At 44.2% G+C, this 13,979-nt stretch overlaps 1 protein-coding gene across 2 annotated transcripts in view; it reads left to right on the top strand.

The window, feature by feature from the left end:
• TRABD (TraB domain containing) overlaps window positions 1–13,979 on the top strand; it is a 31,742-nt gene that overhangs the window by 954 nt on the left and 16,809 nt on the right. The window contains exons 2-3 of one of the 2 annotated variants that reach the window (XM_084298184.1): window positions 9,218–9,280; window positions 11,352–11,430. In XM_084298184.1, coding sequence (XP_084154310.1) covers window positions 9,257–9,280; window positions 11,352–11,430 — 103 coding nt within the window. In that variant the 5' untranslated portion in view covers window positions 9,218–9,256. Of the gene's footprint in view, window positions 1–9,217; window positions 9,281–11,351; window positions 11,431–11,461; window positions 13,866–13,979 lie in introns of those variants that run through there. The other variant, XM_084298185.1, reaches the window with a different exon arrangement.

Genomic DNA, 13,979 nt, shown 5'->3' with positions numbered 1-13,979 from the left:
ATTTAATGGGAGTGGTATGTAGCTACAGCTGTCTGGTGTGATATCCTATCCAGCATGTACTTCGCCAACCAGTGCTAGTAGGAAAAAGGGGCTCTGCAGCTTTCCCTGTCCTGCCAGGATAAGTCCATGCTGGCTGGAAGCACCGGTGGTCCTTCACAGAAGATTTGGTATCAGATCACACCAGTGCTGAGGTCAGGCCTTCAGTTACTGCAGGTTTGTGTGAGGGGCTGCTCAAATCTCAGGTGCTGGGAACAAGTTAGTACTGTAGTTATGCGTTTGGACTTAACTCTAGAAGTAGGAGTGATTTTTTTCCCCGATCTGTAAAATGAGTTTGGGGGGGGACACCTGACTTTTAATAATAACTGGAATCTGGATTTGTGTGAAAACGTGCGTGTCTTCAGTGACAAATTCTTCCTTTTCTCTTAAAATTAAATTAAAAGTCATTGTCTGCGTTCTCTCGCATCCATCCTTGTTCTTTTTCTCCACCTTTAGCTGATGTGCTATGCATTTTGATTGAAGTCGCTGAGGGATGCGGGCACAGCACCTCCGTAAGAGCCCGAGTGTCTTGGTGACACCACACAGCAAGCTGTGGGGGCGATGGCCCTGGAGCTCCAGCAGCTCCCGCCTTCCACTCGCTGCGCCCCGCAGGCCGTGTGTGCAATAACCTTGTCTGTGCGGATTGCACGGCGCTGATCTGTGCTGAGAGGCGTGTGTCTGTGCAGGAAGGGTGTACGCGCTCGAGAGAGGCCTGCGCTGGAGCTGAACAGCAGCACAAACGCTGACAAAGTTGAAAAATGGTCTCCACTCACCTGTGTGGTATGCACGGAGACTGCATCTTAGGTAGGATTTGTAGCTGGCCTGTTGCACAACCGGGAGCCGTCCTTTGGTACATCCAGATGGTACTGGTGGGACCAAAAAAGGGCTGTGTGTCGGGAAACGGGACCGGGAATTGCCGAGGGAGGGGTTTGTCTCTTCTGAGGACAGCAGATAGGAGTAGAAATAATCTTTTGAGGGAAGATTTATTATTCTAATTACTGTGTGTCTGTAGGACCAAAGGGTTAGTGTCGGTGCGGGGTCCTGGCTGAAGGTGTCTTGCCTTCCTGGTGCTTTGTCTGGGGTAGGTCTGCCTTGAAACCTGACCCTGGTCCTCCAGCCCCCTGCTGTGGTCAGAGCTGAGTCTCCTGGCTTGCTGCAGGCACGTGAGCCCGTGTCGTGTAGCAATGTTTGCAGCTTTTGTGATCGCCTAATCCCTTTGGAAAAGAGTTGATCATGCTGATCGCCTTGATCCCAGCTATTGTTTGGTGACTGGGATGGAAGGGGCAAGCAGAAGAGCACTGATAAATAATGTATTTGGCAGCTGGTCAAAAATTTGTCCTACAAAATCTCAATTTTACACTCATAAGGATTGGATTTAAGTGCTTGTAATAAAAGTAATGACCATGAATGCCTGCCAGTACTCTTAGGACCCAGCTCCTGAGCATGTCACCAGGTGGCCACTAACACGTAGCTGCGCTGGAATAAAAGTGTGCAGAGTTCAACAAGGCTTCTGCAGCTGTTTTGTTTTGGAGCCACCAGCTCCTTGTCTGTAGCAGAACTTCTCTACCTTCCTCCTTTCCTGGCTGCTTGTGGATAGTGAATAGAGGGGATGAACAAATTTGCTTCTCCCGGGGCTCCAGAGAAACTGAGCGTGCAGCAGCCGTGCAGTTTTCCCATTGCCCTGCTTGGGAGACCTCTGCAGAGAGTTTCCCAGAATCAAGGGTGCTGTTTGGTTGATGGGTTATTTCAAGTGACCTGGAGGGAGGAGATAAGCTGGCTGGGTATCTTATCCCAATCTGCTGATCTAGGAGAGTCTAATAACATAGTTTTGGCTCCAACTCTTCCCTGAATCCAGGTGGAGTAAAACTATAGGTTAAGACAGTGCGAGTTTCGGAGTGGCTGACCAGATTTAGGCTGCATCACTTGGGTCTTTCTGCCTCGTGTTTCTAAATGTAGCAACCCCTTTACAGCCCCTTCAGTCAGTACAGACTTGTCCCATTGTTTATGCTCAGTTCTGCCCTGCATTAGCGTTCTGATTTGTGTCGGATTCATTCAGTTCATTGAGTAGCCCCAGCCAGCCTAACAGCAGCAGCTTCTGTAAGCACAGACACGGGAATGCCTTCTTGTCTTTCGGTGACACAGAACGATAGGCAGTGTTTTCAGTGCATCAGATAAAGTATTTTTCAGTGCATCACTGTCCTGGGCCAGATATTCTCGTGTTCCAACACCTCCTTTTGAAAGAAGCTCTCTGACTTTTATATTTCTGCTTCCAAAGTATGCAGACAGATGTTGGCCCTGGCATGCAGGTACCTGAGTTCAGGCGGCGTGCATCGGCAGGGTTCGCTTTGCAGGAACGTCTCATTCATGCTCAAAGGGTAAAATCTGTATTTGGAGGTGTCTGAGTCACGAGAAACCAGGCCTGCAATCGCCGACCATCTGTGATCACAGAACCAGTTGCTCAGTTAAGTTCCAAAGGCGTGGGTTGTGTCAAAGAAATATGTGCAATATGTGGAGTAGGTCACCTTGGTGATGGTTTTGGAATAAGCTCCAATTCCTGGATTCGTGGCCGTTGCGTTATTTGGCAGCCTCCTTTCAGCTGATGCATCCTTCTGAGTACAAGCAGTCTATCAACAGAGGAGAGACACCATTTGGAGCCAGCGTTAGTTTGTTTGTAAACACTACTAAGATTTCTGAGCCTAAGCATGGGAGAAGTCTCATCAATCTCAAATACTTCGTCTGCTGCAGATGGTGCTGAAACAAAGGCGTGGATCTATGGGCTGGCTTAGCCTTCCTGGTAGGTTAAATGGGAGCTGTGGAGGATACTTTGTAGGCATTCCAGACAGTGAGTAATGAGCCTGGTGGTTTGTCACTGGGAGAAAGGTTGTATCTTCTGGTCTGAGGTGTTGATACGCCTCTTGTGTTTACATAAAGTGAGTTGTCCTGTTAATGGGTAGCAGCATTCAAACAAGGTGTTTATGCAGCGTATGATATGAACCTGGCGCACGCAGGCTGTTCCAGCTGAGCCAGATAGCCAGCGCTAGAGAAACTGCAGCTTTAGAATATGAAAGGAATGCAGCACGCTGAATGCATGTAGACATAAGTATGGCTTTATTGCTGTGTCTGAGGAGCAGACAGCCGTCTTCTGGCCAGGAGAGCTGGTGTTGGAGGTCTGGGTCAGGAGGCTGTTCATGAAACAGTTACATGTGTGTGTCTGCCACTTTTTGGAGTCTAGCATGGGTCAGGTCTGGTTTGGTACACACTAAGCGAGGTGTACCAGGTTCTCAGCTCACTGAGAACACCTCCTGTCAGTGCTCATCAGCTTGACCTTGAAGCAAGTTCAGTCCTTAGCATAACTGTTGTGTTTCCCTCAGTGACTCCAGAAGAACAAAAATGAGTTACGTTGGCAGGCTGTTGCGAGGAAGCCCTGTCCCAGGGATGGGATAGGGGAACAATCCTCCTTTGAAGGATTTAAAAACAACGGAAAATTCACATTGCAAAACTGAAATGCTTAGAGAGCTCCAAGAATCTCCTATCTACTTGCTTAGATCCCAAAGGCCGGATCTGTAGATGTATTGAAGTATGCGTGCGCATCAGTTCCGTGTTTGTAAAACAGAGAAGTACATCTAATCCCATCTCGGAGGTTGCAGGATTAATATTCCACGTACCGAGAGCTGCGGGTACCCTCTGCAATGCTGCTGAACATTGTAAGTATTTAAAGCAACGGTACAGACAGATTTGTTCAAGGGAGGGAAATTTAACTAAGAACTGTTGGATTTCCCTTTCAATACTAGGTGAAACAAGTTGTAGAAATTTTGCAGCCCATAATTTTGTCCTAGTTATTCTGATGGTGTCTGTGCGTCACAGAAAACACGGAACAACCGTATAGGACTGCAAAGAACCTTATTTCCCTTTTGCAGCGTCAACATGAGGGAAACAAATGCTGTGCCTGATTTTCTGCCTCGCTCAGAAGGAAGAAAATATTCAATAAAAATCTTTTTAAAGAGGAGCTGACTAGCTTGTTGCATAGGTAGGAACATGAGGGATTTTTATAAAAGCTTTTTTTATTGATTCACTTGGATCATTGTCTGAAAGAAGCAAACTTAGAGAAGACAAAGGATCAGATTCGGCCCTGCTGTGGGAGGTTACCTCGATGGACTGCCTTTCCACACCTGATGATGTATCTGAATTTTCTCACTGAAGCAAAAAGGAATTAAATTGAAATAAAATGAGACAACGTTTATTCTTTACTGGCAGTTGGTGTTCTAGAGCCTGTGACTATCAATGACAGAGCCCCTGGTTTGTGAGCATACCCGTTGTCTCTTTGAGATGGGGATCTATGAGTTTCATATGCCTAAATATGCAGCTAGAACTGAAACGCTTTGGTCAGCTCAGGCTGCCCAGTATGAAAAATGAGCCAGTAGTTCATGAGCAGGTTTCACGCAGAGGAAGCTCTGCTGAAGCTGTTCAACCTGAGGGGAGCTGGAGGACTGACATGAAGTAGCGCGGCAGGGAGGCCTTTCTCACTCTGCCTTTTGTCAGCTGCTGCAGGAGAAAGAAAATAAACCCCAAAGTGTAGGGGAAGAGTATAGCCCCTTTTCCCCAGTGCTGCTGGCAGTTTGAGTGGTTGCCCTGTGTGCACAGGTGGGACAAGGAGAAATGGAAATAGGTGCCTGCCAGTAAGATGGTTTTAGTCTTGCTGGTCATTAGGTGTTCTCAAAAACTCCTGTTTCATTGCCTGGGCATCTTAAGACTTGAGGAAAGGGCTGTGTTTGCTCATGGGTAAATACATGAGCTATCTTTTAATCACCCAGTGAACAGAGGGCCCCTAGGGCTAGCAAAGGTGAAACAAACACAAGAATACCACTTGCTGGAGGGGGCAGAAGGTGGCTGAATCAGGGGTTCAGTCATCAAATAGTCCTTTCAAGAAAACTGCAGAGGCAAAACCCGGACTTGCAGCTTCAGAAGGCTCCAGGTCAGGCTCTGTTTTGTTCCTTCTGGCTCCAGGAATTTTCTTGGTGGCACTGTCAACGGGAGTCATTCCGGGATAAGGCAGTCTCCTGGTAGATAAGAGAACAGAAATACTTTGTAATCTCTGATCTTTAAGAGTGCCTAGGAGCTACATCTGCCGCTCTGTCTGAAAGAAATGCACCATCATCTCTAAGATTTTCAGTGTGTGACTTATCTGATGAAGGCACCGTACGGGCCTTTGAAGTAGCTGGAGGAGAAGGTTTTGATTAGTTTTGCATGTTCCTGCCAAATCCTATGGTAAGCAGAGGAACTTGAGGTTGAGATCTTGCGGTATATGTATTAGGGAACACAATAAAGAATTGTCCAAAGAGCTTATTTTGCCTATGGCTTTACAACCTGCGGTTGAGTTTGCTTCTGTTGCCTGGCAGGTTCTGCCCACTTCCTCTTTTACACCCCTTCCACCCCTTACCCCTTAACTTTGGTAGTCTTGTTTTTTTTCTTTTCTTTTTTTTTTTTTTTTTTTTTTCCCCTGGTGCTGTGCAGACATCCCTCATCGTAACCGAGACTCATACCTCCCTGCCACATTCGTTTAAAATCCTCTGGGTTAGCAAGCACAGACAAACAGGCGCTGCCTGGTTAACTTCCTAAAGAAATAAGAGTAGCTGAATTTTGAAATAAGTAAATAAGCTATGAGGTTGAAAAATCAAGCTCAAAATGATTTGGAAATGCTCAAATTTTGTTTTTCCAGATGTTTGCCAGGATTTGATGTGAATCAGCACCCTTTCTCTTGCTGTCGGACACGGTGGGAGGAAGTGCTTACAGATTCACATGCTTCAGTTCCTTCTGCCTGTAACAGCAGGGTACGTTTAGTCCTTTCTCAGAGGTTTCGGTATTAATATCTCAAGTACTGTGGGATGCAGATATCTCCTCTGAATACGCAGAGGTATGGGGACTGTGGGTTTTCCACATGGGTGTGCCAGGTCAGCCTGGAGCCCGAGGTACCAGAGTAGATTCCAGAACGTGCCTGTTTCCTCTGATGTTGTTGCTGAGGGTGGTGGCCAGCTCAGTACCTGGCCGTGTCTGTACCCTGGTGCTCAGGTGTTTTGTGCCTGTCGTGGCTCACACCAAGCAAGAGCTTGAGCACACTGATTTTCATGGCAGTTGTTAGCTCGGTTTGCTGTCACCAGCAGGTTGTAGGAATTTTCTTCATGTTGACTGAGTAACCTGAGTTCCTGAGCATGTCCTGAGGCGGGCAGATCAGGAACAGGTCTGTGTGGAAAACTCCACCTCCAGTGGAAGGTGAAGCGGGTCTAAGCACCTAGGAACCTGCTAGAAGAAAGTGGTGAGAGGCTCACCTGTCCGTGTGGCTGGACCTGTCGCCCTCTGCCCCTCATGGCCCTGTGCTGTGGGTTCCTTGCGGAGGCCAGAACCCCATTATGGTGGAGCTGGGGACATGCTGACCAGCTTTGCTCTCTCCACAGGTTGTGTGTTTCAGGTAAAAAAAAAAGTGCTAATTGTCATGAGTAAGTTCAGAGAAGCGCACTTTCCAGTACTATATGCATCACTTAACCTGTGGTGAGAGCAGGGCGAGGCTTTCTAAAATGTCACTCACTGGGTGGAAAATCACTTGGTGCTTCTGTGTAGAAGTTTATTCTTCAGCTGAAACTTGCAGTTCACTATTTTTAACAGCACTGCTGTCGGTAAGAGGCACGTTTTTGTACTGAGGTAGGCCTTCAACCAAGCCTAAACTTCAGTTTGTGCTTAGGGTCCTCTAATCCACTGACAGAAAAACACTTCAGTATTTTGTGTGTAAACCAACTAAGAGCCAAGTTCAGGGCTGGGTTTCAAAGTGCACCCTGAAATGATGTGGTTGGACGTACATTTTTTGGTCAGAGGACAGCGTTGGCTTCAGCAAACCTCTGCCACATGTGGCTCCTTCAGTTCTGCTGCCACAGCTGTTTGCACAGGTATTTGGCCACCGGAGCTTAAAACCCCCTGGGGATGGGAAAAGGAAAGTTATGTCTGTCCAGTTTGGTTTGCTGCACAAGTCCAGGAATGGTTAAACTGGTCCAGCAGAGACGGGACAGGCTCTGGGTTCACCTCAGCCTGTGGTGCCACCAGGAGGCTGAGGCCAGGCTGAGGCGGCAGTGGGCGGGCCTGTGCCTGTGCGGGCCACAGGCCCCATTGCTGTGCCTGTGCAGAGCTGTCTGCAGGACACAAATTGTGAAAATGCTCACAGAAGAAAGAGCAAAGTTGGCTTCACCCACCATTTCAGCTTGCTCTGACATCCAGCTTTCCTGCAATTGACCCTTTAGAAAGGGGGAAGGCAAGGTCACAGGGTTAAACTTAAGCAGTGCTTTGTAGCAAAAGCGATAGGGCAGTTGAAGAAAATGTCTTAATGCTGCCTGTGCAGGGTTCTTCCATGCTTTGAATAAATGGCGTGTTACTGAACCTTTTGGACTGTGTGCAGCTTTTGTTTTTACAAGGTACTTACTTCACAGCTCAAGAGCTATCTGCAGTTGTTGCCTGCTCAGGACATGGAGCTCTGCTGGATTTCTCAGAGATTTTGCTCCAAAGAGTGTGCAAAGCCAGGTTTTTGGTCACTCTGGGTTTCTCATCTCCTTTGCATCTGTGGTCTCCAGTTTGCTGGTGACCACTAGTATGGGCAATGTGAAGGTATGAATTGTTGAAGCCTCTCTGTACCATGTAGAGATGTGCCAGCTGTCTGAATTACATGTGCACACAGCTAGCTCTCCAGCCAAATGCTCTTTCTAGAGAAGCATTTTTTAAGCAAAGCTAGAAAGCAATGAAACTTGCTTCAAAATCAAGACTGGAAACCAGGGCGGAGAACACTGATCAGACTCATCAAACTTCTTGGATTTGGGGAAGGGGAGGCTTTTGCCACCATGTTTATATGCTAGAAAATGCAGCTGCCTGGGTGCCAGGCATCTTTCCTCCTACCTGTGCACAGGGCAGGAGTTGAACTTGTCCCTCTGCTCCTCAGAGCAGGGCTATAAATGTGTTGTCCCGATTTGCTGGCCAGAACTGCTCTCTGTTTGACCATCCCTGAGATGCACATGCAGGAGGAAGGACCAGATGTCTCGGTGAGGTGCTGCTCATTCTCTTTACAGGCAGAGAGAGCAGGGAAGGTGGGAAATCTAATAAAACATTGCAAGGTGTCACTGGTGTGTGCAAGGCTGCCCAGCATGTGCAGCAAAATTGGTCTGTTGGGTAGTAAAATGCCGTTTGTGTGTACAGAACAGGTAAGAGGGAGGTAATCCAGAAAGCAGTGTCATTTTTTTCCACAAATGCTTAGATTATTAGCAGATTAGTTGTGAGGATAAGCAGAATGAGCACTGGCCAGAAGTTCAGCATCTTGTGCAATTCCCTTAGGATACCATCAAAGTCAAACCCTAGTGCTTTGCCAGCTTCAGGGGTAATTTCTGAACTTGAAGAATACATGTGGAGGAATGAGTCTTGAAACAAAGAATGGAAACTATTCACTAAGGGTTTGAAAATGGGATTTCTGGTGTTTTTCACATAGCCATGCTCTCTCTGATGTTCTGGCTCTGATGTATTTGTAAACTCGTATGTGATACCATGACACAGACCAGATAATAATGTGTGTGGCTTCCTAGCTGAGTATTAAGGCTGACTGCTTTCCTATTCCTTGCAGCAGTGAAATACAGATAATTCCTAAAATTCACCTAAGAGCTGTCTTAACACAGTTCATTTGGACGAGGCTGAACTACTGACCTGGCTGACCAAGGTTTTTGCTTTTGCTGAAACATTTTGTTGACAGCCACCCCGTGTTCTTGATTGCTTAAGAATGAATTGGAGGAAAAGGGCATTTCTGCAGAATCTAGGACAGCAAAAAAAAGCAAATTCTGAGTTCCCATGAAATTCATTCTTATTCCAAGTGTTCTCAGTGTGTGTGTGTGTGGAAAAACAGGGTGGTGTTCTGGTTTTAGGGCCAGCTCAAAAATTGGATTAATAAGACAATTCAGCTTTACTGCCTTTTTTTTTTCCCAGCAGTGTTGAAAAGGTGACTTCTGACAGATTATGAAACATCTTCAGTTTGTTGCTTTTCAGCTTCTGTCAGAGAGTTTATAGAAATGCCTGTGCTTCCCACCCCGCTCTCTTCCCAATTCTTAAATGAATATTTTGGGTCTTGTAATCAATTTTTAATTCTCATCCGTTTTACTTTTTACAGTTCTTGTGAGGTTGGTGAAAATAAGTCTGCAGTCTAGGGATGCAAGAGGAGCAACAGCCTGAGGTAGGTATTGGAATTGAAGGGGTTTTCTTCTTGATATAATTGAAGGAAAGGTCGAGACTCTGAATCAGTCCTGTTAATGCTTTGGGAAGGCTTACAAAGTCAGGGATCCAGACAACTGATGTGACACTATTTTAAGAACAGGGGTGAAAGGTTCAATGCTATTGTTTTGCCACATTTACATTCTTCTTTTTAGGGTCCTTTTCTCTACAGTTGCAACAGTTAGAAAAGGCCTTCTGTGTTAATTTAGTTGTAAGTGAAGCATGGCACAAAACAGGCTAGCCTATTTGTTTAAACCTTTTGAAGAAAAGATGTCTTTTGTGATTAAATTACGCAACTTGATTGTATATAAATAATCTTACTGTACAAGGTTTCAGTACCTTGCCAAGTAAACTCAAGTGCTTCTTTCTGCATGTTCTGTTCCTCTTCTTTCATATCTATGCCATCTCAAAACCTTTGTCTGGTGTAGTAGGTGAAGTTTAGGAATTTTTTTTTGCTACAAAATATAAGAATGTAGTTTCATGTGTTAACTTTAAAAATAAATAAATTAAAAATTGGGTGGGTGAAAGGCAGACTCCTAATGGGGTCCTTAATGCTTTTTCCACTCCACTGTTGTTATGATGACAAAGCCAGCACAAGCGGCAGAGCTAATTCCATATGTTATATTGATACATTTTTAACAATATTTTTGTGACTAAAGTTAGGTATGCAAGCATTAGAGTCGAGCCATATGTTGTGATCAGAATCTGAGCTGGTGTTAAATTAGATCTGTGAGTGTAACTGCAGTTTGCACTTGTTCGTGAACAGACATTGCTTTGTAGTGAAAGGGTAATGTGTTGCTGTGAATGTTTTAAACTTTGTACTGTGGAGATGTACTTTTTGGCTACTCCATAAAATGCAATGACAAATTCTGCCTTACCTTCGGTGGGGCCGTGGTAAGACAAGTAGAATTCATTATCTGAAAACTGCTGTCTAACATAATAGAATATGAGAAGAAAGTGCTCTTGTTGAAAGCCTTCAGCAATTGGATGTGCTTTGTAGACTCCTGTTTTAAAACTGGCCAGGTTAAGTACAAAGTTAATGAAACCAGTCATTGTCACTAAAAAGTTGACATCCTTCGGGAGAGTCTGGCCACCTGCTTGCTGGTTCACAAACACTGCCTTTCATTTGGAAAGTACTTCATTCATTATGGATTCACCTGCTGTCACTAACTTCTTGACTTAATGTTGTTAAGGAACTCCAAATTCTCCTGGTAATCATCTTGATTCAGCTTAGAATTAATGCAGTTGCCTAACGATAGCTTACAGTTGAGCTTTCTTTGATTCTGAAGTCTTTTCCTGCGCTATCTGCTTCTCCAGCTTGGGTGACATAGGCTGAATTGTTGGAATTCTGTGCAAGGGGTTTAAAAATTGCACGTTAGTTACAGATAAGACTGGCTTTGCTAGTTGAAGACCTGGCGTGTACTTCTAGGGATAGCATTTTAATGTTGGTCTTTGGAAGTGTTTTCAACTACTGTCTTGTCCTGTAGGGAGGAAAAATATGCAGACGCTTAATTTCTAATCTTTCTGGTTTCTGATATGCATGAAAGTGAGTATAGGGCCAGAATCTCTAAGGTTGGGCCCACATGTTAAAATACTTGGGCAGACTTCTCTTGAATGCAAGTGTGTATTAAGAGCTAATTAATCTGTCAAGACTAACAAAAGGAATGCTGACTGGTTGGTAGTTAAGTCAAATATGCCTTTTGATAAGTAGAAATGGTGTTGTCAGGGCACATTCTGATTTCCAAAGCACAAAACTATAGTACATTTAGAGATAAATTTGTTCTTTTTATTGTAGAGTCAGTTTTTTTTTTTTTTTAATTCTGTGTCAGGTATAAATACTGTCTCTCATATTTACGTGGCTAGGAGAAAAACAGTTGTAAAACCACAAATGTTTTGCACTGTTGAGACTGCTTAAATTATTTAGCTGCTTGCATATTGTATGTAGGTTCAAATCAAGCAAACCCACGAGGGAAAAAATGTATTAAAACATTTCATTATAATTCCCGGCTTCCTTTTGACTTTGTCTCATACAGGCTGCTGCAGATCCAATGTCCTCCTCTGATGCACCAGAAGATGGACCAAAGGAAACGTCAAGTGTATCGCAGAATATCTGTATGTTTCTGGTTTGACTGGGGAGGGTGTGCCACACGGGGAGTGTGTTCAGCTAAATGTCCCTGCCTTTTCCTTACCTAGTGGCTCTTAGTGCAAAAGGGTGACGTGAACGAGGTCGTATATGACTTAATCTGTTTGACTGGGCCTTTCTACAAATCATGCATAAAAAAACAAATTTGAAAAGAGCAATGACCTACTATATTAATGGTCAGTTCGCTGTTCCCATGCTTTCAAAAAAAAAAAAAGTCAAATCGTTTTTTTTATTTAAGAGAGATGTTCATTTATTGTTTATGCTTGGTCTTTGCTCTGTGAGCCAAAGATAGATAAGTCCGTGTTTGATTCAGTGTTCTGTCATACAGTGTTACATGGTGGAATAAGCTGTTACAGATGGAACCCTTTGCCCGTTCCAACACGGTAATTTTTTGATATGAAGGCCAAGCCTGCAGGATGTGTGAATAGAAGTATTCCAGCCAAAACTGTCTTGTGAAGCCCGGGAGGGGTATCAGCCTTTACCTTTTAGTGATTAGGATCAGATAATAACAGACATTCCTCTCTCAGGAGGAAAAAATAAAGGCTACTTAGGATTTGCTTTCTCTTTATTGATATAATGTTGTGACGTTAATATATACAGTCTTCCTTTCTGAACAATAGGAACATTCAGATTGTGTTTTCTGGCAAAAAAACAAGCAAAGAACCACCTTAGGGCAAATTAGCATGCAGCATTATTATAATGCTGAAGTTGCTGAATAATCCCTTGGGACTGCAGATTGGAGAAGAAAATCATGGGAGCGAACAGAGCCTTAAGTAAAGCTATGGGAAAGGCACTCAGACCTAAAGAAGCACATTAATTTATGTTGCTTTTTTTCCTCTATATATAGAGTTTGGTTTCATAAAAAACTGTAGCTGCTCCTGAGAATGTTTTCCTTGAATATATCCTCACTGATAACATCCGTTACTTCACTGTTGTAATGGTTTTTCTTCACATGAAACGTAATACAGTCTGGTTCTGAACATATGTATGAGATGGAGGCTGGAAAAATTAACAGGAAAGGAAGTCCTTTAGGGGTTACTGAATATGTAGAAACCCCTTCCAGCTCAGGGAATCAACCATAAGTGCCTGGAGGCTAGGTATTTGGAGAAAGTATCATGCATGCTTCCCTGGTTCTTACTCTTCCACAGATACTCTTTTGACTGCTGTGGGAGATGGACAATTTGATTAGGTAGATTTTGGGTGCTCTAAACAGCTGCTTTTATGACTGTGTGACTGGGAGTGCTACAAATGCAATGGCCTTACCCCTTCTCCTTCCTTTTACAGTCATGTCTTCCCCACCGCCTCCTTAGCATCACCATCTGCTTTGGCAGCAACATGGTCTTCGATCAGACCATACTGACTGCAACACACCATGTTCTTGGGTATTGACCAGGAAGTAGTAGGCTGCTAAAATGCTAACTGAAAGGACGTTGGAGGGTGGCTTTTGTTCTGTTTTGGTTTGGTTTTGACATAAAGTCCTGTGAGATAAGTATTTGGTGTGCTCATGTTGCCCCAGATCTGTCCTGCAGAGTCATGAAAAGAAAGAATATGTCGTGGGAGGCTGTAATTTTCTCTGTCTTTCTCATCCCACCTGTAAACTGCTTGCTGACCTTTTTCTGCTGGGACTGTGATCCTATTCCTAGATTCTGCCCTTTCAAACCTCAGTTAACTTCTGCAGCAGCTTGCTGCAGAGTTGGTTGGAAACAAAACTCTATTTTCCTATTTGATTTTTTTTTTTTTAAGTTTCATTGAAACTTAAAGAAAACTCACACAAAGTTAACTGTATTTTCCACTGATGTAAAATTGAAGCTTCTCTGTCTCAGCTGATTGGGCTTTCTGGCATTTCATGAGCAACTGTGATGGAATCGATAGATCTTCCAGTTTTCTGCTGCAAGCTTTTTACAGATGGCCTGAATTCGTGTTGTACCATTTTGGTCTTAATCAGTTTGTTGTTGACACCAGAGAAGAACCACTGATTTCCTGACCCAAATGCCTGTTAAGGTTTAATTTCCAATTGTATGCTGATCCCTGGCTAAAGGCTAAGGCTAAGACTGGTACTGGAAGGTATCCTACATGCTCCATCCAGTACGTACAGGTGACTTTACCAACATATTTGTACCAGTATAAATATATTGCTGTTTATACAGATAAAATTATGAAAGGGAACGTTTTTGTTCTAGAATTTAAGAAATGCTTTTTTTTCCCGACCTGGTGTATACCTTTTCTAAGTATTCTTTGCTTCTCTATCCACCTCACCTGCCACACAGCTTCTCTCTTTCCCTTACTGAACTGCGTGGACAACCTGTCCCAGTGTCCACAGGGTAGGAAACCTGGACTGAGACCCATGCTTGGAGGCAGCCTCTCCAGTGGTGGCACTCTCAATGATGTAGCCTCAGAATTGAATGTAAGATTACAGCGGTAAATCATGGCCTTTTAGCTCTGCTCTGCTGTTTAGTGGTGACATTTTTATTTTCGGTCTTTTTTACTTGCATTTCATAGTCATGTGCGCTTTTCTTTT

This window comes from Netta rufina (genome assembly GCF_964035555.1).
Source record: "Netta rufina genome assembly, chromosome: 1".
Classification (NCBI taxonomy): domain Eukaryota; kingdom Metazoa; phylum Chordata; class Aves; order Anseriformes; family Anatidae; genus Netta; species Netta rufina.
This window is presented reverse-complemented; position numbering and strand designations above follow the sequence as displayed.